Source organism: Arabidopsis lyrata (genome assembly GCF_000004255.2).
Source record: "Arabidopsis lyrata subsp. lyrata unplaced genomic scaffold ARALYscaffold_6, whole genome shotgun sequence".
In the NCBI taxonomy this organism is placed as follows: Eukaryota; Viridiplantae; Streptophyta; class Magnoliopsida; order Brassicales; family Brassicaceae; genus Arabidopsis; species Arabidopsis lyrata.
The window spans coordinates 19719477-19736556 of record NW_003302550.1 but is presented as its reverse complement, the minus strand read 5'-3'; the positions used below and the strand labels follow the sequence as shown (position 1 = coordinate 19736556).

The following is a 17080-nucleotide window of genomic DNA, read 5'->3' as shown; positions in this document are numbered from 1 at the left end:
CCTAGCTCGGAGAACTGAATACCATTGATCCTTCCTTCCAATTCTGCTTTATTTAGGAGATGAGAGAGACCTTCGGTACAGAGAACAAAAAGGAATGGTGACAAAGGATCTCCTTGTCTTAAACCCCTTTGAGGCGTCACCAATCCAAAGGGCTGACCATTTATTAAGACAGTGTATGAAACCGTTGTAACACAAGTCATCACAATACTCACCCACTTCTCGTCAAACCCCAAAAGCAGAGAGCAAAGCTTGTAAATAACTCCATTCCACTCTATCAAACGCCTTGGACATATCGGTTTTTATAGCCATGTACTCCTTAGCCGTAGCCTCATGGGTCCTCAACCCGTGAACCACCTCATGTGCTATTAAAATGTTGTCAGAGATAAGCCTTTCAGCCACAAAAGCTGATTGGTTCGGAGAGACAATGTCTAACAGCAGGGGCTTGAGTCTTGAGACCATAATCTTAGAGATAATCTTATACATTACGGAGCAAAGACTAATCGGTCTCAAATCCACCATAGAGGAAGCTTTTACCTTCTTTGGAATGAGGTACAATTGTGTGAGATTCCATTCTTTCTGAAATATACCATGCTTGAAGAAAGTAATGATCTCCTCAGTGATTTGTTCACCCACAATATCCCAGTACTCTTGGAAAAAACATCCTGTCATCCCATCAGAACCAGGCGCGCTCGAGGGTTTGATAGAAAAAACTGCTGCTCTTACATCCTCCTTGGACACTTCAGCAAGAAGAGAATCATTCATAGCTGAGGTCACTTTAGGGATAAAATCTTGAAAGAATTGGAGGTCAGAATCTAGAGGATAAGAGGAAGAGAACAAATTCTGGAAGTATTTAGCTGCAATATCCCTTTTAGACGCCTCAGATTTGTGAGAAATCCCATTCTCATCAATCAGTTGCTCCAATTCATTTTTAGATCGCTCCGCCTTAACTGATGCATGGAAGTATTTGGTGTTTTTGTCCCTAGAATTAAGCCATTTCTGCCTTGACTTTTGAGACCAATGGCTCTCTTCTTCTCTGTGAGCAACTACCATAGCTCTTTCTAGAATCGCCATTCTAGGAAATGAAGGAGAGATTGCCGCCTGTTCCACCTCAATCTCCCCCTGAATTCTATTGATCTTAGTTTGCGAATTGGTGACATTATTCCTTTTCCAATTGCTGAGAGATTTCCTGCATCTCCTAAGTCTTTGAAAAACAGACTGACCAAAAACAGAAGAAGAAGAGGACCAAGCCTGCTGAATAACATCCTTAACCAGAGGTTTGTGAAGCATCCTCTTATCGAAACGGAAAGAACCTCTATAAGACTCCTGAGACAAAACCAGTTTAACCAAAACCGGTCTATGATCCGACCCCTTAATCTCAAGGAAAGCTTGGTTGGAAGCAGGAAACCTTTTAAACCAATTTTTATTACCAAAGCACCGATCTAATTTACATTGAATCCAAAGATCATTCCTTCTCCCCCCCCCCCCCCAAGTAAACCCATTCCCAGTACTTGGAAGTTCAACCATTTCACAGCCTCTAATCAAATCACCAAAATCCCCAAAAGAAGCTTCACTTCGGGAAGGACCTCCCAATTTCTCACCATTGTGAAGGATTTCATTGAAGTCCCCTACCATGCACCAGCAATCCTTCCTTTGGAATCCAAACCTAACCAACCTTTCCCAAACATGACACCTGAGGCTGCTGTTTGGATTACCATAGACGCAAGAGAGAAAAAAACTTGAAACTCCCATATTTACTTTCATATCAAGGGTATTTTTATCTACAGACAGAAAATTGATGTCAATACCCTTCTTCCAAAATAATGCTAGACCACCACATCTTCCAATTGCTGAGAGATTTCCTGCATCTCCTAAGTATTTGAAAAACAGACTGACCAAAAAATGAAGAAGAAGAGCACCAAGCCTGCTGAATAGCATCCTTAACCAGAGGTTTGTGAAGCATCCTCTTATCGAAACGGAAAGAACCTCTATAAGACTCCTGAGATGAAACCAGTTTAACCAAAACCGATCTATGATCCGACCCCTTAATCTCAAGGAAAGCTTGGTTGGAAGCAGGAAACCTCTTAAACCAATCTTTATTACCAAAGCACCGATCTAATTTACATTGAATCCAAAGATCATTCCTTCTCCCCCCCTCCCAAGTAAACCCATTCCCAGTACTTGGAAGTTCAACCATTTCACAGCCTCTAATCAAATCACCAAAATCCCCAAAAGAAGCTTCACTTCGGGAAGGACCTCCCAATTTCTCACCATTGTGAAGGATTTCATTGAAGTCCCCTACCATGCACCAGCAATCCTTCCTTTGGAATCCAAACCTAGCCAACTTTTCCCAAACATGACACCTGAGGCTGCTGTTTGGATTACCATAGACGCAAGAGAGAAAAAAACTTTAAACTCCCATATTTACTTTCATATCAAGGGTATTTTTATCTACAGACAGAAAATTGATGTCAATACCCTTCTTCCAAAATAATGCTAGACCACCACATCTTCCAACCGGATCCACAGTAAAGACCCTCTCATAACCAAGCCAAACCTGGATATCTACAATCACATCTGGAACATTCATCGTCTCCATGAGGAACAATATCTCAGGAAAATGCTTTTTACGCATCTCCATGAGACTTTGAACTGTCAAATCTTGAGACCGCCCCAATCCCTGACAGTTCCAGCTCAAAATGCTCATTAAACATTGGACAGTCCCTCATTTGGGACCATCTATATTTTTTTGCGTCTTGCGACTTTTTGACCATCACCACTACCCATCTGTCCTTTCCTTTTCTCAATAATTCCTTCTTGAAGACCCTTCTGCTTTATATCCTTACCAATCTGTTGAGTGTCTACAGCCAATTTAGGTTTTCTCTTGCTTATATAAGGCCTTTTCCTTCCTCGACTTCTCCTCTTCTTAGCTCCGGAAGGGCCAGCTTCTGATAAGCCAACCGCATAAGCCGTTGAGCTAGTCAAAGAGAAGGAGGAAGAAGGCGAGTAGTCAACTAAAGCCAAACCATTAAACCCTGCCACATTTTCCACAACATCTTCAGACATCTTACCCGTAGAAATAGCAGCACCCATCAGTTTGGGCATACTATCCGAACAATTAACTTCTTTAGAAGAGGCAAATGAAGACTCATATCCAAACACAATGCCCTTCCCTTTATTCAAGTTGTGAGAGACAATAGGAGGCTGCTCTAGTCGCAAGACCGTCTTCTGAGTAAAAGGGTCCTTCTCAGCCTCCGCTACTGACTTCTTTACCTTTTCTTCTCTGAGAATGCGTTCTTCTCCAGTAGCAATCGTCAAATATTGTCTCATACCATCTAACACATCTGCAGCAATTCTAGGTCTTCCCAGAATGGGATGAATACCCACTTGTTCTTCCTTAAGAACACCAAACAGGGGATCACCCAACTTAAGCACCAAAGGAACTTTCGGTTTTTCAACTTTATGACCCAATTTCCTCTCAATAACTTGGTCTTGGATCTGTTTAAGATGTAGTGGACAGACATCCCTTTCATGAGAGAGACGCTGACAATTATAGCATCTCTTTTGAACCTATTCATAGAAGTAGAAGACGGTAGTAGATTGACCATGAGGCAGATTTATAACTTTTGCTTTTCTCAATGGCTTGGAGACATCAAATTTGACAAGAACTCGCACGAAATCCTTGTTTTGTGGCTTAGACGGGTTAAACACCACTTCTACCACCTCACCAACCAAGTCTCCTAAGAGAGTAATAGCTTCCTCCGTATAGTAGTTAAGAGGAATGTTCCTTATTTGAACCCAAAGATGCACAAATTGAAGCGAATCCGGAAGAGGGTTTTGCGACCAACGCTCCATGACCAAACCCCATTCATTATAAGTCTGAAAACCCTTCTCTAAAACTTCAACAAGATCGTGCTCCGATTTGAAGATGAATTGAAATCTTTCGTTTGAGAGAGCAACACCACGTACTCTACCAATCTTTTGCCATTTCCTAGGCATATTGAAAACCAAACTAGACATCGTTTGACTCTGAGGATTAAGAACTCTTCCAATCAAGCTTAAAACATTCTTCTCACAGGAGCTAAATTGAGGAAGATCCAGCATCTCAAAAGGAACATCAACTTCCTCCAGAGACATGGCCATTAAGGCCTTATCCATTGCAGCTGACATAGAACCCGAAAGCAAGAGGAACCCAAAAACGCAGTCGACCGAGCCGTGAAGAGCAGCGAGAGACCACCAAATCGAACTCGAAGAAGGCGAGAGACAACCGCAAAGGAACGCAGAGAAACAAACCAGAAGCCTCACAAACACCTTCTGAAACTGGGAAGAACGAAGAGAAATCAAGAACAAACACCAGCCGCCACAAAGAACAAAGCACTTTAGGTTAACGCAAGAGGTAAAACGGAGAGTTTTGCACTAAGGGAAAGAGTTTTTCCAGACAAATGCTCTATTTTCTATAGATTGAGATACTCTATCAGAAAAAGAGGGTACTAAGCCCAAAAAAGGAAATTCTTTTGAACAGGATTTGATTTTACTCCTGTTACTCTTGTTATTTTTATTTAATAGATTTTTGATGGGAGAGTTGTTTTTTTCTTTTTCTTTTTTTTTTTTTGATGGAACACTTATGAAAATAAATAAAAAGTTTATATCAGAATTTTTGCTTTTATAGATTTTATAAATAAATGAAGTTTATCTAAAATCTAAATTTAAACTCTAGATTGTTAACTCCAATTTTAAACTTGTCCAAAGCATCTTAAGTCTTAAATCATTAGTCATAATTTTAAACTAAATCATTACTTTAAAACCTAAGAAAAAATTCTAGTTATCTAATTTCAAAAATCAGACTATTTCTAACTTAAATGGATGAATTTATTTTGCTGTTAAAAAAATGGCCTATTTTCATTTTTTTCATTTATTCCATTTTATCACATTTTCATCAATTCTCTATGAATTTTTATCATCATGATTTTTTTCTTCCGATAATACGTTTCCATAGGAAATTCGGTTTTAATAGGCGTACGGTTTTTTTGTTATGTTTCGGTTCATTTTCTCGTTTACGGTTTTTCAAGTATAAATACTGAAACCATATAAAAACCATATGTAATTCGGTTTGGTTACGGTTCGGTTTTCACAAATTATCGGACTTATAAAAAATGAATATCTCGGCTCGGTTCGTTTTCGGTTGATTCCATATTTTTTAGGTTATTCCATGTTTTAAAAAATAAAATTGATGCATAAATAAAAGATATCGTAGAATAAGAATAATTTATCAATCAATAAGTTTTACATAACTCAAAGAATATACTGGAAGCCCCCTTGGCCCATTGGTTGACCAAAGGTTGATTAATGCTTCAACACTAAGAGGTCTGGGGTTCGAGTCTCAGATATTGCGATTTATTATCAAATTTGCACATTAATGGAGGTAAGTGTGCATGAGATCTCCAGCGATGTACAATTATAGCCGTGCGCCAGGATTCTACGCAGAGAAGGAAGTGTCGCCAGGTCGTGGATCATTGAAGGTATTCATCAAGATCATGAAGAAGGAAGTGTAGTCTGTCGTGGATCTACTAAGGGTCGGCAGAAATTGTCAGTTGTAGAATCGTCTATGTAACAGTTCTCATAATTTGCAATTAATAATAAATCTAGACGACAAAAAAAAAAAAAAAAAAACTCAAAGAATATAATCCAAATCTAGTTTCCTAAACCCAAATAATATAAACTCAAATAATTCAAATATAGAATTCAAATAATTATAAGCGGGAAAAAAAATTCTTAAGGACATTATTAAATATATTAAAAACTGAACAAATATAATTATCTCAAATTTTCATCAAAAACCAAAAAAAAAACATTCGGATTTACGGTTTTTAATCAAACCAAACTAAACCAGAAATTTAATAAAAATGACAGTCAAATGAGTTTTTAAGATAAACTATACAAACCAAATAATTTATTTAGGTTCGGTTCGGTTTTTCGGATTATGGTTTTTTCCCACCCAAATCATATCATCTTGAATAAAGTATCTCTAATTTCTCGGGTTTGAAAGCAAATTGCTTAAATATTTTCAACATGATTTGCCAACATATTTGAGACGAATATTTATTGTCATTGTAAATTTTATTAAAAAATTGGTAAATCTACATACGCCTAAGAAAAAGGTCAATATGCTTGAAAACTAAGCCGACGAAAATGTTGAAATCTCCGAAGATAACAGGCCTAAAAAGAGAGATAATTTGGGAAAAAACTAGTAAAATATAAATCAAAACTGCTAAACCCAAGTTTTTACCAATTAAATTTTAATCATATTCATTTGTTTTTTTTCGAGATCATAAATTGTCTTGATGTCAATAAAAATCACAAACCTCACCAAAAATCTATGGTATTCATGTCCTCACTTGGTGTTTGGTGGAATTTTTAAATTGAAATATATGCTTACTTATTCCAGTGTCGGCTAAATCTTGATGATTAGATAATTCAAAACAACAAACACATACATACGGCGTGCCTCGACATCTGCATAATACTCTGGGCGACGGTATGTGGGCTCCCCATATTTCTTTGACAAAAAAAAACAAACACATACGTGAACAATGTGGCAGGACAGACGAAACAATCAATCACTGTCTTTTTACATGTCCTTCTGCTATTTTAACTTGGAAACTATCAAATATTCCGATATCACCTTCGCATCTCTCGTTAACAGATGTTGAAGAAAATCTTTCAAATTTGTTCAGTCTCCAACAAGTCACTGGAATTTCAAAGGAGAATAAATTATTACCCTTTTGGCTTCTTTGGCAAATATGGCGTGCAAGAAATAATCTTGTCTTCAATAAAATCAGAAGCAGTCCATCTACTGTTACTTTGAGAGCAAAAGCAGATGTAAAGGAATGGATAGAAACAAATGAAAATAGAATTTCTTTTAACAATAACTCGAACTCAATGACGGCAACTGTTTCATCTTGGACAAAACCTCCATTTGAGTACGTTAAATGCAATTTTGATGCAAAATTTGATGTTAATATTAATCAAACAAATGGAGGCTGGATAATTCGAAACCATGATGGAACAACAAAAGTGTGGGGTTCACCACGCTTGAATGTCACAGGATCACCATTGGAAGCAGAAGCACAAGCGTTACTCTCTTCGATGCAACAAACATGGATTTGTGGATTCACAAAGGTATAATTTGAAGGGGATTGCAAGATTTTGATTGATAGCATCAATGATGGTTTATCGAACGCATCTATCAATGGAATATGTGAAGATATCAAGTTTTGGGCTTCTAAGTTTAAGGATCTTTCTTTTGTTTATGTTAACCGATCGATCTTGTAACCAAGTAGCTCATAGTCTTGCTCAGTTTGGATGTACTCATTCTAGTTTTTATTCTGCAATTTCAGATCCTCCCCCTTGGATTGGATTGTGAACATTTTGTATGATGATCTTTCAAATTAATATAAGTTCTTTTGATGAAAAAAAAAGAGAAGAGAAAATGTATTTTGAAATTTAGAAATGTACTTAAATTAAAGAGTTTTTCTTTGGTTAAATTAAATTTTAAGAGAATATTAGAAATTAATATTATATTTTGTTGAAATATATTTAAATTTAAAAGGAAAAGTAAAATTTTCCAAAAAACCTTTAAAAATTAAATTATTTATTGGATATAATATAAGTGGTCCTAAATTCATTGATAATAAATTTTATAATATTATTAAACAGAAATTGACACACATCCATTACAATATTTATGAGAAATATCATATTTAGACACTTCACTAGAAATTTATTTACAATAAATAACATTTTTATAAGAAAATAATAAATTTAAATCACTTATTCAATCTAAAATCACTTATTTTATCATAAGAAAATATATGGTAGAAAGTTTTATTTTCCAAACCTATAATAATATGTTTTTATTATGTACCAAATCTATAATAAGATGTTTTTACATTTTTGTTCTCTTAACAGATTATTATAGAGAAAATAAATGACATATTTTATCCTAATTAACTCGACGACGCACCAAACCCTAGTTCTATCTAGGTTAGAATTTAAACTAGGTTTCTTTTTTTTGGTGTGTGCAAAAACTAGGTTTCTTATATCTTGTATATATATACACATGTATGTGAGTCGCAGAGGGCAGAGCCCTCTCTCTCAAAGACGAAAACTTAAAAGATGGATTCAAAAAGGAAGAACCCAAATCTTAGCACATCAGAAGTCGCAGAGCCCTCTCTCTCAAAGACGAAGAAAAAGCAAAAGATGGATGTGAAAGGAGCGATGAACAAGCAAAACGACGTTGCTCTGTTCCTTGCGGGGAAAGTAATCTCTGCCATAGCCAAAAACTCTAACTTCGTCTTCTCTCCGGCATCTATCAACTCTGTTCTCACCATGACCGCTGCTACCACCGACAGCGAAACACTAAGATCCTTCATCCTCTCCTTTCTTAGGTCTTCTTCCACTGGCGAACTCAACGCAGTTTTCAGTGAAATCGCTTCCGTCGTCCTCGTTGACGGAAGCAAAAGAGGTGGGCCAAAAATCGTGGCGGTTAATGGAGTGTGGATAGAGCAATCACTTTCGTGTAGTCCCGAGTCGAAAGATCTCTTTGAGAATTTTTTCAAGGCTACTTACGCTCAAGTTGATTTCCTACACAAGGTTGGTTTCTGATTTCTCTAGTTTTCTCCAGAAATATATCTTATTGATTTCGAATTTGCTATGATTAGATTAGGTCAAGAGCTTTGTGAAACTGTATAGTAGTTTCCTTAGAGAAACGTTTCGGTTGTGGTTTTGTGATTATGGTTTTTGTTGTTTTGAAGGCCGAAGAAGTGCGTGGGGAGGTGAATTCTTGGGCTTCACGTCACACCAATGGTCTCATCAAAGAACTTCTTCCTTCTGGATCCGTTACAGATGAAACCATTCAGATTTACGGAAACGCATTGTACTTCAAGGGAGCCTGGGAAAAGAAATTCGATAAGTCTATGACAAAACACAAACCTTTTCACCTTCTCAGTGGAACCACAGTGTCTGTGCCATTCATGAGAAGCTATAAGGATCAATACATTAAGGCTTATGATGGTTTCAAGGTCCTTAGCCTTCCTTATCGACAAGGCGATGATGATACCAACCGAAACTTCTCAATGTATTTCTATCTCCCGGACAAGAAAGGTGAATTGGATAATCTTTTGGAGAGAATAACTTCTATTCCTGGATTCTTGGATAATCACATTCCAAGAGAAAGAGTTAAAGTTGGTGAATTCAGAATCCCAAAGTTTAAGATCGAATTCGGGTTTGAAATTCTAAAAGTTTTCAATGACTTTGAGCCTAATGTAGCATTCTACCATAAAGCTTTGATTGAGATCGATGAAGAAGGTACTGAAGCTGCAGCCGCTACTGCTCTACGTGCCCTCGGTAGCAAGTATATCCCGAAGATGATAGATTTTGTGGCAGATCATCCATTTCTTTTCTTGATTAGAGAAGATGTAACCGGAACTATTTTGTTCGCTGGTCAAATCTTTGATCCTTCTAAATTTTCTTCTGCTTAGGACCGGCCTTAACCGGATCAGAGTTTGATATTTTAATAAGATTTAAACTAGGTTATAATTTTGCTGAATTATGTTTGATCAATTAGAACCTTGAATCTCATTCTGAAGATCCTTTGAGTCTATTCCATCTAGCATCCTTTGGGTCTGTGTGTCAAAGAATATGATAAAATTAAATACAGAACACTAGCATGTAAAAACTCAAAACAAAGACTTGTCTAAAAAGTCAGCAACTCTGTTCAGTCATATTTTATTGCTTCTAAAGAAAAAGTCTTTCTCTATTGCTGTTAGTTCTCTTTTCTTCTATATATGCAAATCTCATTTCTGGCTTCCATACATATACACAACTCTGAAGTCAACAATCTTTTGTCCAAAGAAATTCATCATCATGGAAACTCTAAGAGAGCAGGGTCCTTCAAGCTACTTGGTTAAGCTGGTGGGTTTCTCTGAGGTTAGATTAAGTCATGAGTCATCAACCTCATATATGAATCTGCTGACATAAATGGTATAGTCAACCCAATCTAAGATCTCCTATGTATGATTTGTTTATGGGTGATTTATCAATGAAACAATGATAAATCGAATCAGGAGATTGATATTTTACCCGGCTGGAAAGGTAGAAGAAGGTGGAAAAGACCATGTTTCGATTTATGCGAGGATCGACAATGTTGGTGCTTCTGAGATGCAGATTGATGTAGAACTCAAGTTCTTCATCTACAATCACAACATCAAGAAATACTCTGTTTTCCAAGGTATGAACATATTTATAAACACACTTTTTATTAAGATATATCGATTTATAAAGCTACATTGTGATCGATTTTGCCGGGTTTTTTTTTTGTCAAATCTGTCAAATGAAAGAAGATATTACTTGGACAGAGTTATTTTTATGGTGTGTGTATATATGTGTAGATGGAACTATGAAGCATTATAGTAAGGAGAAAAAAGAGTGGGGATTAGCACAAATGCTTCTTCTTTCGAAGTTTAACGACCCAAAAAATGGGTACATCGATGGAAATGCTTGTATCGTTGGGGTGGAGATATTCGTTATAAAGCCGAGAGAGAAGGTGGAGAGGGTTGCATTCACACAAAACCCACCAGAAAACAAATTCACCTGGAAAATCTCTCATTTCTCAGAAATAGGAGACAAGAGATATTATTACTCGGATGAATTTGTGGTCGGAGATAGAAAATGGTGAGTTTTTATTCATTAGTATAATGCTTAATCGCTAATTTTCGATATTGATTACTTGAAAATATTTATTCTGTGCTATTATGATATTTTCAAGGAGAATGAAGATTAGTCCAAAGGGAGACAAAAAGGTAAGAGCACTTTCAGTCTATGTTCAAGCCATGGCATATCTGCCAAATGCGGTAGCTTCTAGCACTTACGCAAAGCTCAAACTTCGGCTAATAAATCAGAAAAACTCTAACCACATTGAGAAACGCGGTACATATCAAACTATTTCTTTTTCTAACGCGTAGAAAAATCGATATGACATCCTTAAAGACTGACTTTGTGTGATGTTTGTGTATAGTTTTTCATTTTTATTCGAGAGAAACTCAAGACGGATCAGGGATATCGGAGTTAATATCTGTGGAGGATCTAAATGATGAATCAAAAGGGTACCTTGTGGAAGACTCCATCATTCTTGAAACTACTCTGCTTTGTGTCTCTGAGACGATGTTTGTCGACTCTATCTAATGACTCTTATTACCTCTCTCTTTCTTTGCATACATCTTTCTTTTGTAAGCAACAAAAAGTCTCCTTCGCTATTTTCTTTTCTTTTCTGTTTTATTGTTTTTTTTTAAAATTTTAGTTTGTTAAATATATTGATGTTATTGTTGACTGATTATGTAAGAATCTTTGTACAATTTGGGAAGGTATTCTTAATCAAAGCTCTATAATTCGGTCATTTAATCAGCACTGGAGCAGTTGTTTTTGATGTCTTGTACATTACACAACACAATGAGACTTTAGTTTGATCAACAACTTGTTTTTGTTATCAAACAATCTACTGTTCTTATTCCTACGAAAAAGACTAAATATGTAGTGACCATATGAAATCAGCCACTAATTAGCTTCGGTTCGTTCTAAGGAAATTCAGGTTTATTTTTCCCCTTGTCAAAGAGATATTCCAGTGAAGAAGGTGCAGTTGCAAAGTACAAAGATTGCGAGGCCTAGCAGCCGAACCCTACTTTGAATAAGGCCTCGAGGACGAGTGAGCCTCGGAGTCTCCTGATTCTTCAAGAGATAAGTGTTACACCTGTCTTAAGACCTAAGTCTCGGACTCGGGGTTAAGCATTCAATAACCCAAAAGTTCGCTGATAAAACAAGGTATTCAACTAAATGCAATGCATAAGAGAAGATTAAAAAGGTGGAAGGCTATGTTCGACTAATTACAAGAAAACTTAGCAATTTTGTTAAAACTTTTAACAATCTCCAATTAAATAATGTCATAAACTTCCGACATTAGACCTTTAGGGGGGTGTATTGGAACAATGATTTTGGAAAATTTTGGTTTTTTTGTTAAAATCACCTGTTATTCAATCAGTGATTTAAAATTTTCTTCTCAAATTCCATGTTATTGAAACCGGAATTTATGTAAAATCATTCCAAATCATTTCAAATCTCATGTTATTCAATCATGAATTTCTAAAACCCATATCAAATCCACTGTTATTCAAACTTAACAAAACTTTTTAAAACAAATATTGAAAACTGATTTGGTGAGACTTTGGATACCTTTTTAGTGTAAAAATAAGAATTAAACAATCACACCTCTAGGGGTGGTATTTGATTTTAAAAAAAAGACGTAAAAAAAAAAACATGTGGCTAACGAAACTAAACTAGTGAAACAATCTCCTCTCTTCATCCTCGTCTTTATCTCCCTCGATCTCGATCCCTTGAACAAAAATAACATAAGAGAGTCTCTTCTTTGGTAGTGGTGGTGACTCACTTCTCGTCCTCACAAGTCTCGAGCAGCTTCAATCTAATTCTCAAGGAGCACAAACGGAGATTTAAATTGATGAATAAAACTATTCGACGATTAGAAGTCAAATTGTTGCGAGGTCGGTTTTGATCTTCAGTTCTGATGTTTGTTTCTTCGCTAATAACATAATAGAACTTTATTTGCGAAATTGATAAATTTCAGATAGAATTTTGAGTTAGTTTATGTGTCGTCAAGCATGGAGGTGAATCTCGTTTTGCTTCTGTGTATAGCTTTGATTTGTCGCTGATAACACTAGATTTTTGAAACTAGGTTGATGGAGTGACATAAGTTTTTGTTTTGAGCTTGATCACGAATTCCACCACCGTCAAACGTGTTTTCGAAATTCAAACGGCATGTTTAAGAAGTTACCACAAACCAGAGAAAATTATCAAGGCAAGTTTTCTTGTTGTTATAGCTTGGCTAGTTGCACATGTTACTTGTTGATGGTGATTCCAATTATTTTTAAGCCTTTGAATGGTTCATTGATATTGATTATACCGTCGGCAATTTTTTAGGAAATCCCAAATTTTCTATTTTTTGTGCTAAAAATCTCACCAAATCACCTATATATTATCTCTTTAAAAGCTCACCAAATCACAAATTATCTTTCTTTTTTTAAAATGAAAAATAACAATTCCACCAAAAGTATCCTATAAACTCATTTAAATCTCTGCAAATCCAAAATTTTCTAAATTCCACCAAATTCTCCTAAATCTTTAATCGAATACACCCCCTTAGTCTCGCGTCCAAACTTTACCACCAAACCTGCCAATGTACTAATCATTTCCGTTACAACCCCTCTACAACACTCTAATCTGCCTAAAATCGTTAAGCCATTTTTCACAACAAATCCATTGTCTCTTTCACCCTTAAAGTTTTGACGGAATATATTCTGCATATTTTTATGGACGAAATTGACAACAAAAGGTAGTGGAAAACATGATTACGAAACAAAAATTCTTAAAGAATATAATAGTAAAGTTGCAAAATCAAAAGAATAATCAAAAGGATAAACAGTTGAAAGAGAAGTGGAGGGTCAAAATTTGTTGAACAAAAGCCAAAACATTACGAATTATTTAAGAATCCCATTATTTAAAGAAAATATGTAATGACTCTTAAGGGAATCTTGGTTCTCAACCAGACGTTAAGTCTTAAGTCTTCATTTTTCAACTCTTTTGACTTGATTCTCACATTACGTGGAGTCAAAAGTATTTCTAGCAAAATAAATTATCATCCAAAATTTCGGATTATTGATGATACTTGCATCATTTAAAACGAAATAAATACTTTAAATAACAAAACATTCACAGAGGGGTTCTCTTAGAAAAACAATTTTTTTTTCTTTTCAACAATCATCAGTTCATCACGAAAATTAGTTATAAATTTATTTTATTGTAGAATTCTCGGAAAAAAAATGAAAGTCGTTTTTTTTATAATTTTATCTTTCATCTTCAAAAATTGCAAGTTTATTTCGCAGATTCAAAAATAATACGCAGTATAACCTCTATTCGTCATCACCGTTAAATTTGTAAAATTTTGATAAATAGTATATTAACTCTATGTTTTCGCGACGAAGAATTCGAATCCACCTTAAAATTTTTGAAATTTTAATATATGTGATCGCGATAATTTTTAAAAAATACCATTGAAAGTTATATTGCGTATTATTTTAATTTTTTATAATTAATTAATATTTTCTAGACATAGAGGTAAATTAGTAAAAAAAAAATGGTGATTTGGAAGTTTGTTTTGCTGAAATTTTTTATTGTATCATATAAAAATGCTCAATGTTATCTTGTTCAAAGAGTGGTACACTAACGTGTCGTGTTCTCATTTGTTTAGTAAGCAAGTGGAATCCAAGTTGAGTTATGCAATTTAACTGTGAGATAAAATAAGTAACGAAGCTTCTCTGTCTGAAAATCAGCAGCAAAATGTCCGTTTCTGTTGACTGACGCCTACCTTTCTCATTACCTACTTTTGTCTGTCTCACTCACTCACCGTCCATAATTTTTACATTATGTGTCGACATACCAAAGTATGTTATATAGAACCAAGAACTATGTGTGAAATCTAAACCAAAAAGAAACAAGCAAACTGATTAGGGTAGTTTAGCAAATAGTCTAAGACGATAAATAAATTTGAAATTACTTGTCTTTTTATATTTATAATACATATTTATGATAGATACAAAACGATTTGAAATCATAAATATGTATTATAAATACAAAACGACAAGTAATATATACAAAAATTTTAATGTTAATATACTCCTTCCATTTTTATATTATTTGTCGTTCTAGTTGGTTTATAAATTAAGAAAACAATTAAATTTAATGTTTACTCCTAATTAATACACTATTTTGTTTGATATAAGTAATTAACATTCTTAAAAAGTAAGGATAAAACTGAAATTTTTATCATAAATATGTATTATAAATACAAAACGACAAGTAATATATACAAAATTTTTAACTCTAAGACGATAAATAAAACCAAATGGAAGGAATAAAATTTATAGGTTATCTGTTTCTGAAACTCTTAGCTAAAACTTCTAAAAGTCATTAAAATGCTTACAAGTACTCTTTGAAAATGTCATTGTATAATCATGGTAATCTGATATATTATACAACTGGTACAATAATGTAAATGCCATTAATTATGTTGATTGGTATTTTTTTTGCGCTCAAAAATGCACCTTATACTTGTTGACGTTGTGCTTATCATCTTCTAGCCATGTTTCTAGTACTATTTTCATTTCTATAATTCTACTTTCGTCATTTGATAGGATCATAGGAGTGTTCTGATCAAAAGATTTGGTGTAATATTGTTGGTACAATTGCATCTTACCAGTCCCTCTATTAGAGGTGTTCTAGAAATGTAAAAATTAGATCAGGATATTTTAATTTATTATTGAAATATTTCTAAAAAATAGATCAGGATATTTAATATAATTGTTTGTGTTAATATTGTCGTTATATCACCATCCAAATCAAACCCGAATAATACATTGAAAATTTTATTTTATTAACTTACATAAATTTATCTGAAAAAATGCTTTAATTTTTTTTTTTGTCAACAGCTTTTAATTAAAATTTAAAAGAACCAGGGGAATGTTGTTTACATAAGTGATATGATGCGGTTCGTACGAACTTTTCGTGCCACATTATCCGCTTTTACATTTGCACTACGAGAAATTAAAGATAAAGAGAAGCTTGAAAATTCCTCCTTGTCGCTCTTGATTTCTTCCAAATATGCTGAAAAAGTCGGCCATTCGGTTGGGCAAGACACCATCTTCACAAGATCTGAACAGTCTGTATAAAAAGCTACATCTTGGTTGTCGGCTCCAATCATACACTTCATCGCCCAGAGAAGAGCTTCCACTTCGATATGTAAAGGTGAGAGACTTCTTCGGATATTGGCTACTCCCATAGTTGGCGCCTCTCCATGTGATGATGTGCAGAACTACCCTGTTCCTGAAAATTTATTAGTCCCTTTCCATGATCCATCCACGAAACAACGATATCCGGAATAGATAGTATCATGTGAAATATCTCTCTCTCGAACTCGTGTTTCGCAGTTTGAAGGACCACGATTTTCATTAATAAGCTCGAATTGGGCTAGTTGCCAAGATTGCGCCTCTTTTTCCGCTAAACATAAAACCTCCAGTGGGTCTTTATCCACATTTTCAAAGATCTTTTCGTTTCGAGCTTTCCAAATATACCAAATTATCCATGAAAATGAAGATGAATCCACCTCTGAAGGAATTCTCCAAAAGAGGTGATCCAAATTCGCATAAATTAAAGTCGTTGGGACATAAATTTTAGCAGATTTTGTTGTCAACCTACATGTTTTACAAACATGCTCTTGTTGAGAGTCAAAATTACTTTATAAAGCTTATTTAGTGTTTTAATACGTAACACAAGACGGTTTTCATACAACATGAAATTTGTATGCTGATGACAAAAAAAAAAAAAAAAAAAAAGAAATTTGTATGCTTTGCATCACCGGTAGGCCTGGCATTCGGGTACCTGTACCCGATCGGTTCTTTTTTCGGATTTTGGGTCTATTCGGGTAGAAGGGTTGAAACCCATTCGGGTATTCTAAAAATTTGGTTCGGATTCGGTTCGGGTATTTTAGTAAAAAAACAAAATATCCGAAAATAACCAAAAAATACCCGAGATATTTTTGGGTTCAGATTTTTTACTCATATATACCCAAATCTAACTGAAATACCCGATTACTCAAAAATACATTGGTTACTATTTACCCAAATATAACAAAATATATCTAAAAATACTAAAATTACCCAAAAGAAAACTACAACATTGGTTACTTTTTACCCAAACTAATATATCCAAATATATCCGAATTACTCAAAAATATCTAATATTTTCATATTTATTATTGTAATTTTAGGTATTCGGGGTATAATTAATATAAATATAACTAATATTTTTAAGGTGTATATTTGTATTCGGATACCCACGGGTATTGGATTCAGTTCGGATTCGGTTCGGGTTTTTTAGGGTAGGAAGGTCTAGGATCCATTCGTGT

At 34.7% G+C, this 17080-nt stretch overlaps 2 protein-coding genes across 2 annotated transcripts; both read left to right on the top strand.

Moving 5' to 3' along the window:
* The first annotated feature begins 8020 nt into the window (after positions 1 to 8020).
* On the top strand, positions 8021 to 9670 carry LOC9310656 (serpin-Z2). The gene is made up of 2 exons (XM_002874543.2): positions 8021 to 8649; positions 8811 to 9670. The coding sequence occupies exons 1-2, from the start codon at positions 8173 to 8175 to the stop codon at positions 9534 to 9536; spliced, it is 1203 nt and encodes a 400-aa protein (XP_002874589.2). The 5' UTR covers positions 8021 to 8172; the 3' UTR covers positions 9537 to 9670.
* A 364-nt stretch (positions 9671 to 10034) lies between these two features.
* LOC9310655 lies at positions 10035 to 12012 on the top strand. The gene is made up of 4 exons (XM_021020585.1): positions 10035 to 10285; positions 10446 to 10728; positions 10823 to 10983; positions 11072 to 12012. Exons 1-4 carry the CDS (start codon positions 10105 to 10107, stop codon positions 11236 to 11238), a joined length of 792 nt encoding a protein of 263 aa, XP_020876244.1. The 5' UTR covers positions 10035 to 10104; the 3' UTR covers positions 11239 to 12012.
* Positions 12013 to 17080: the final 5068 nt, after the last annotated feature.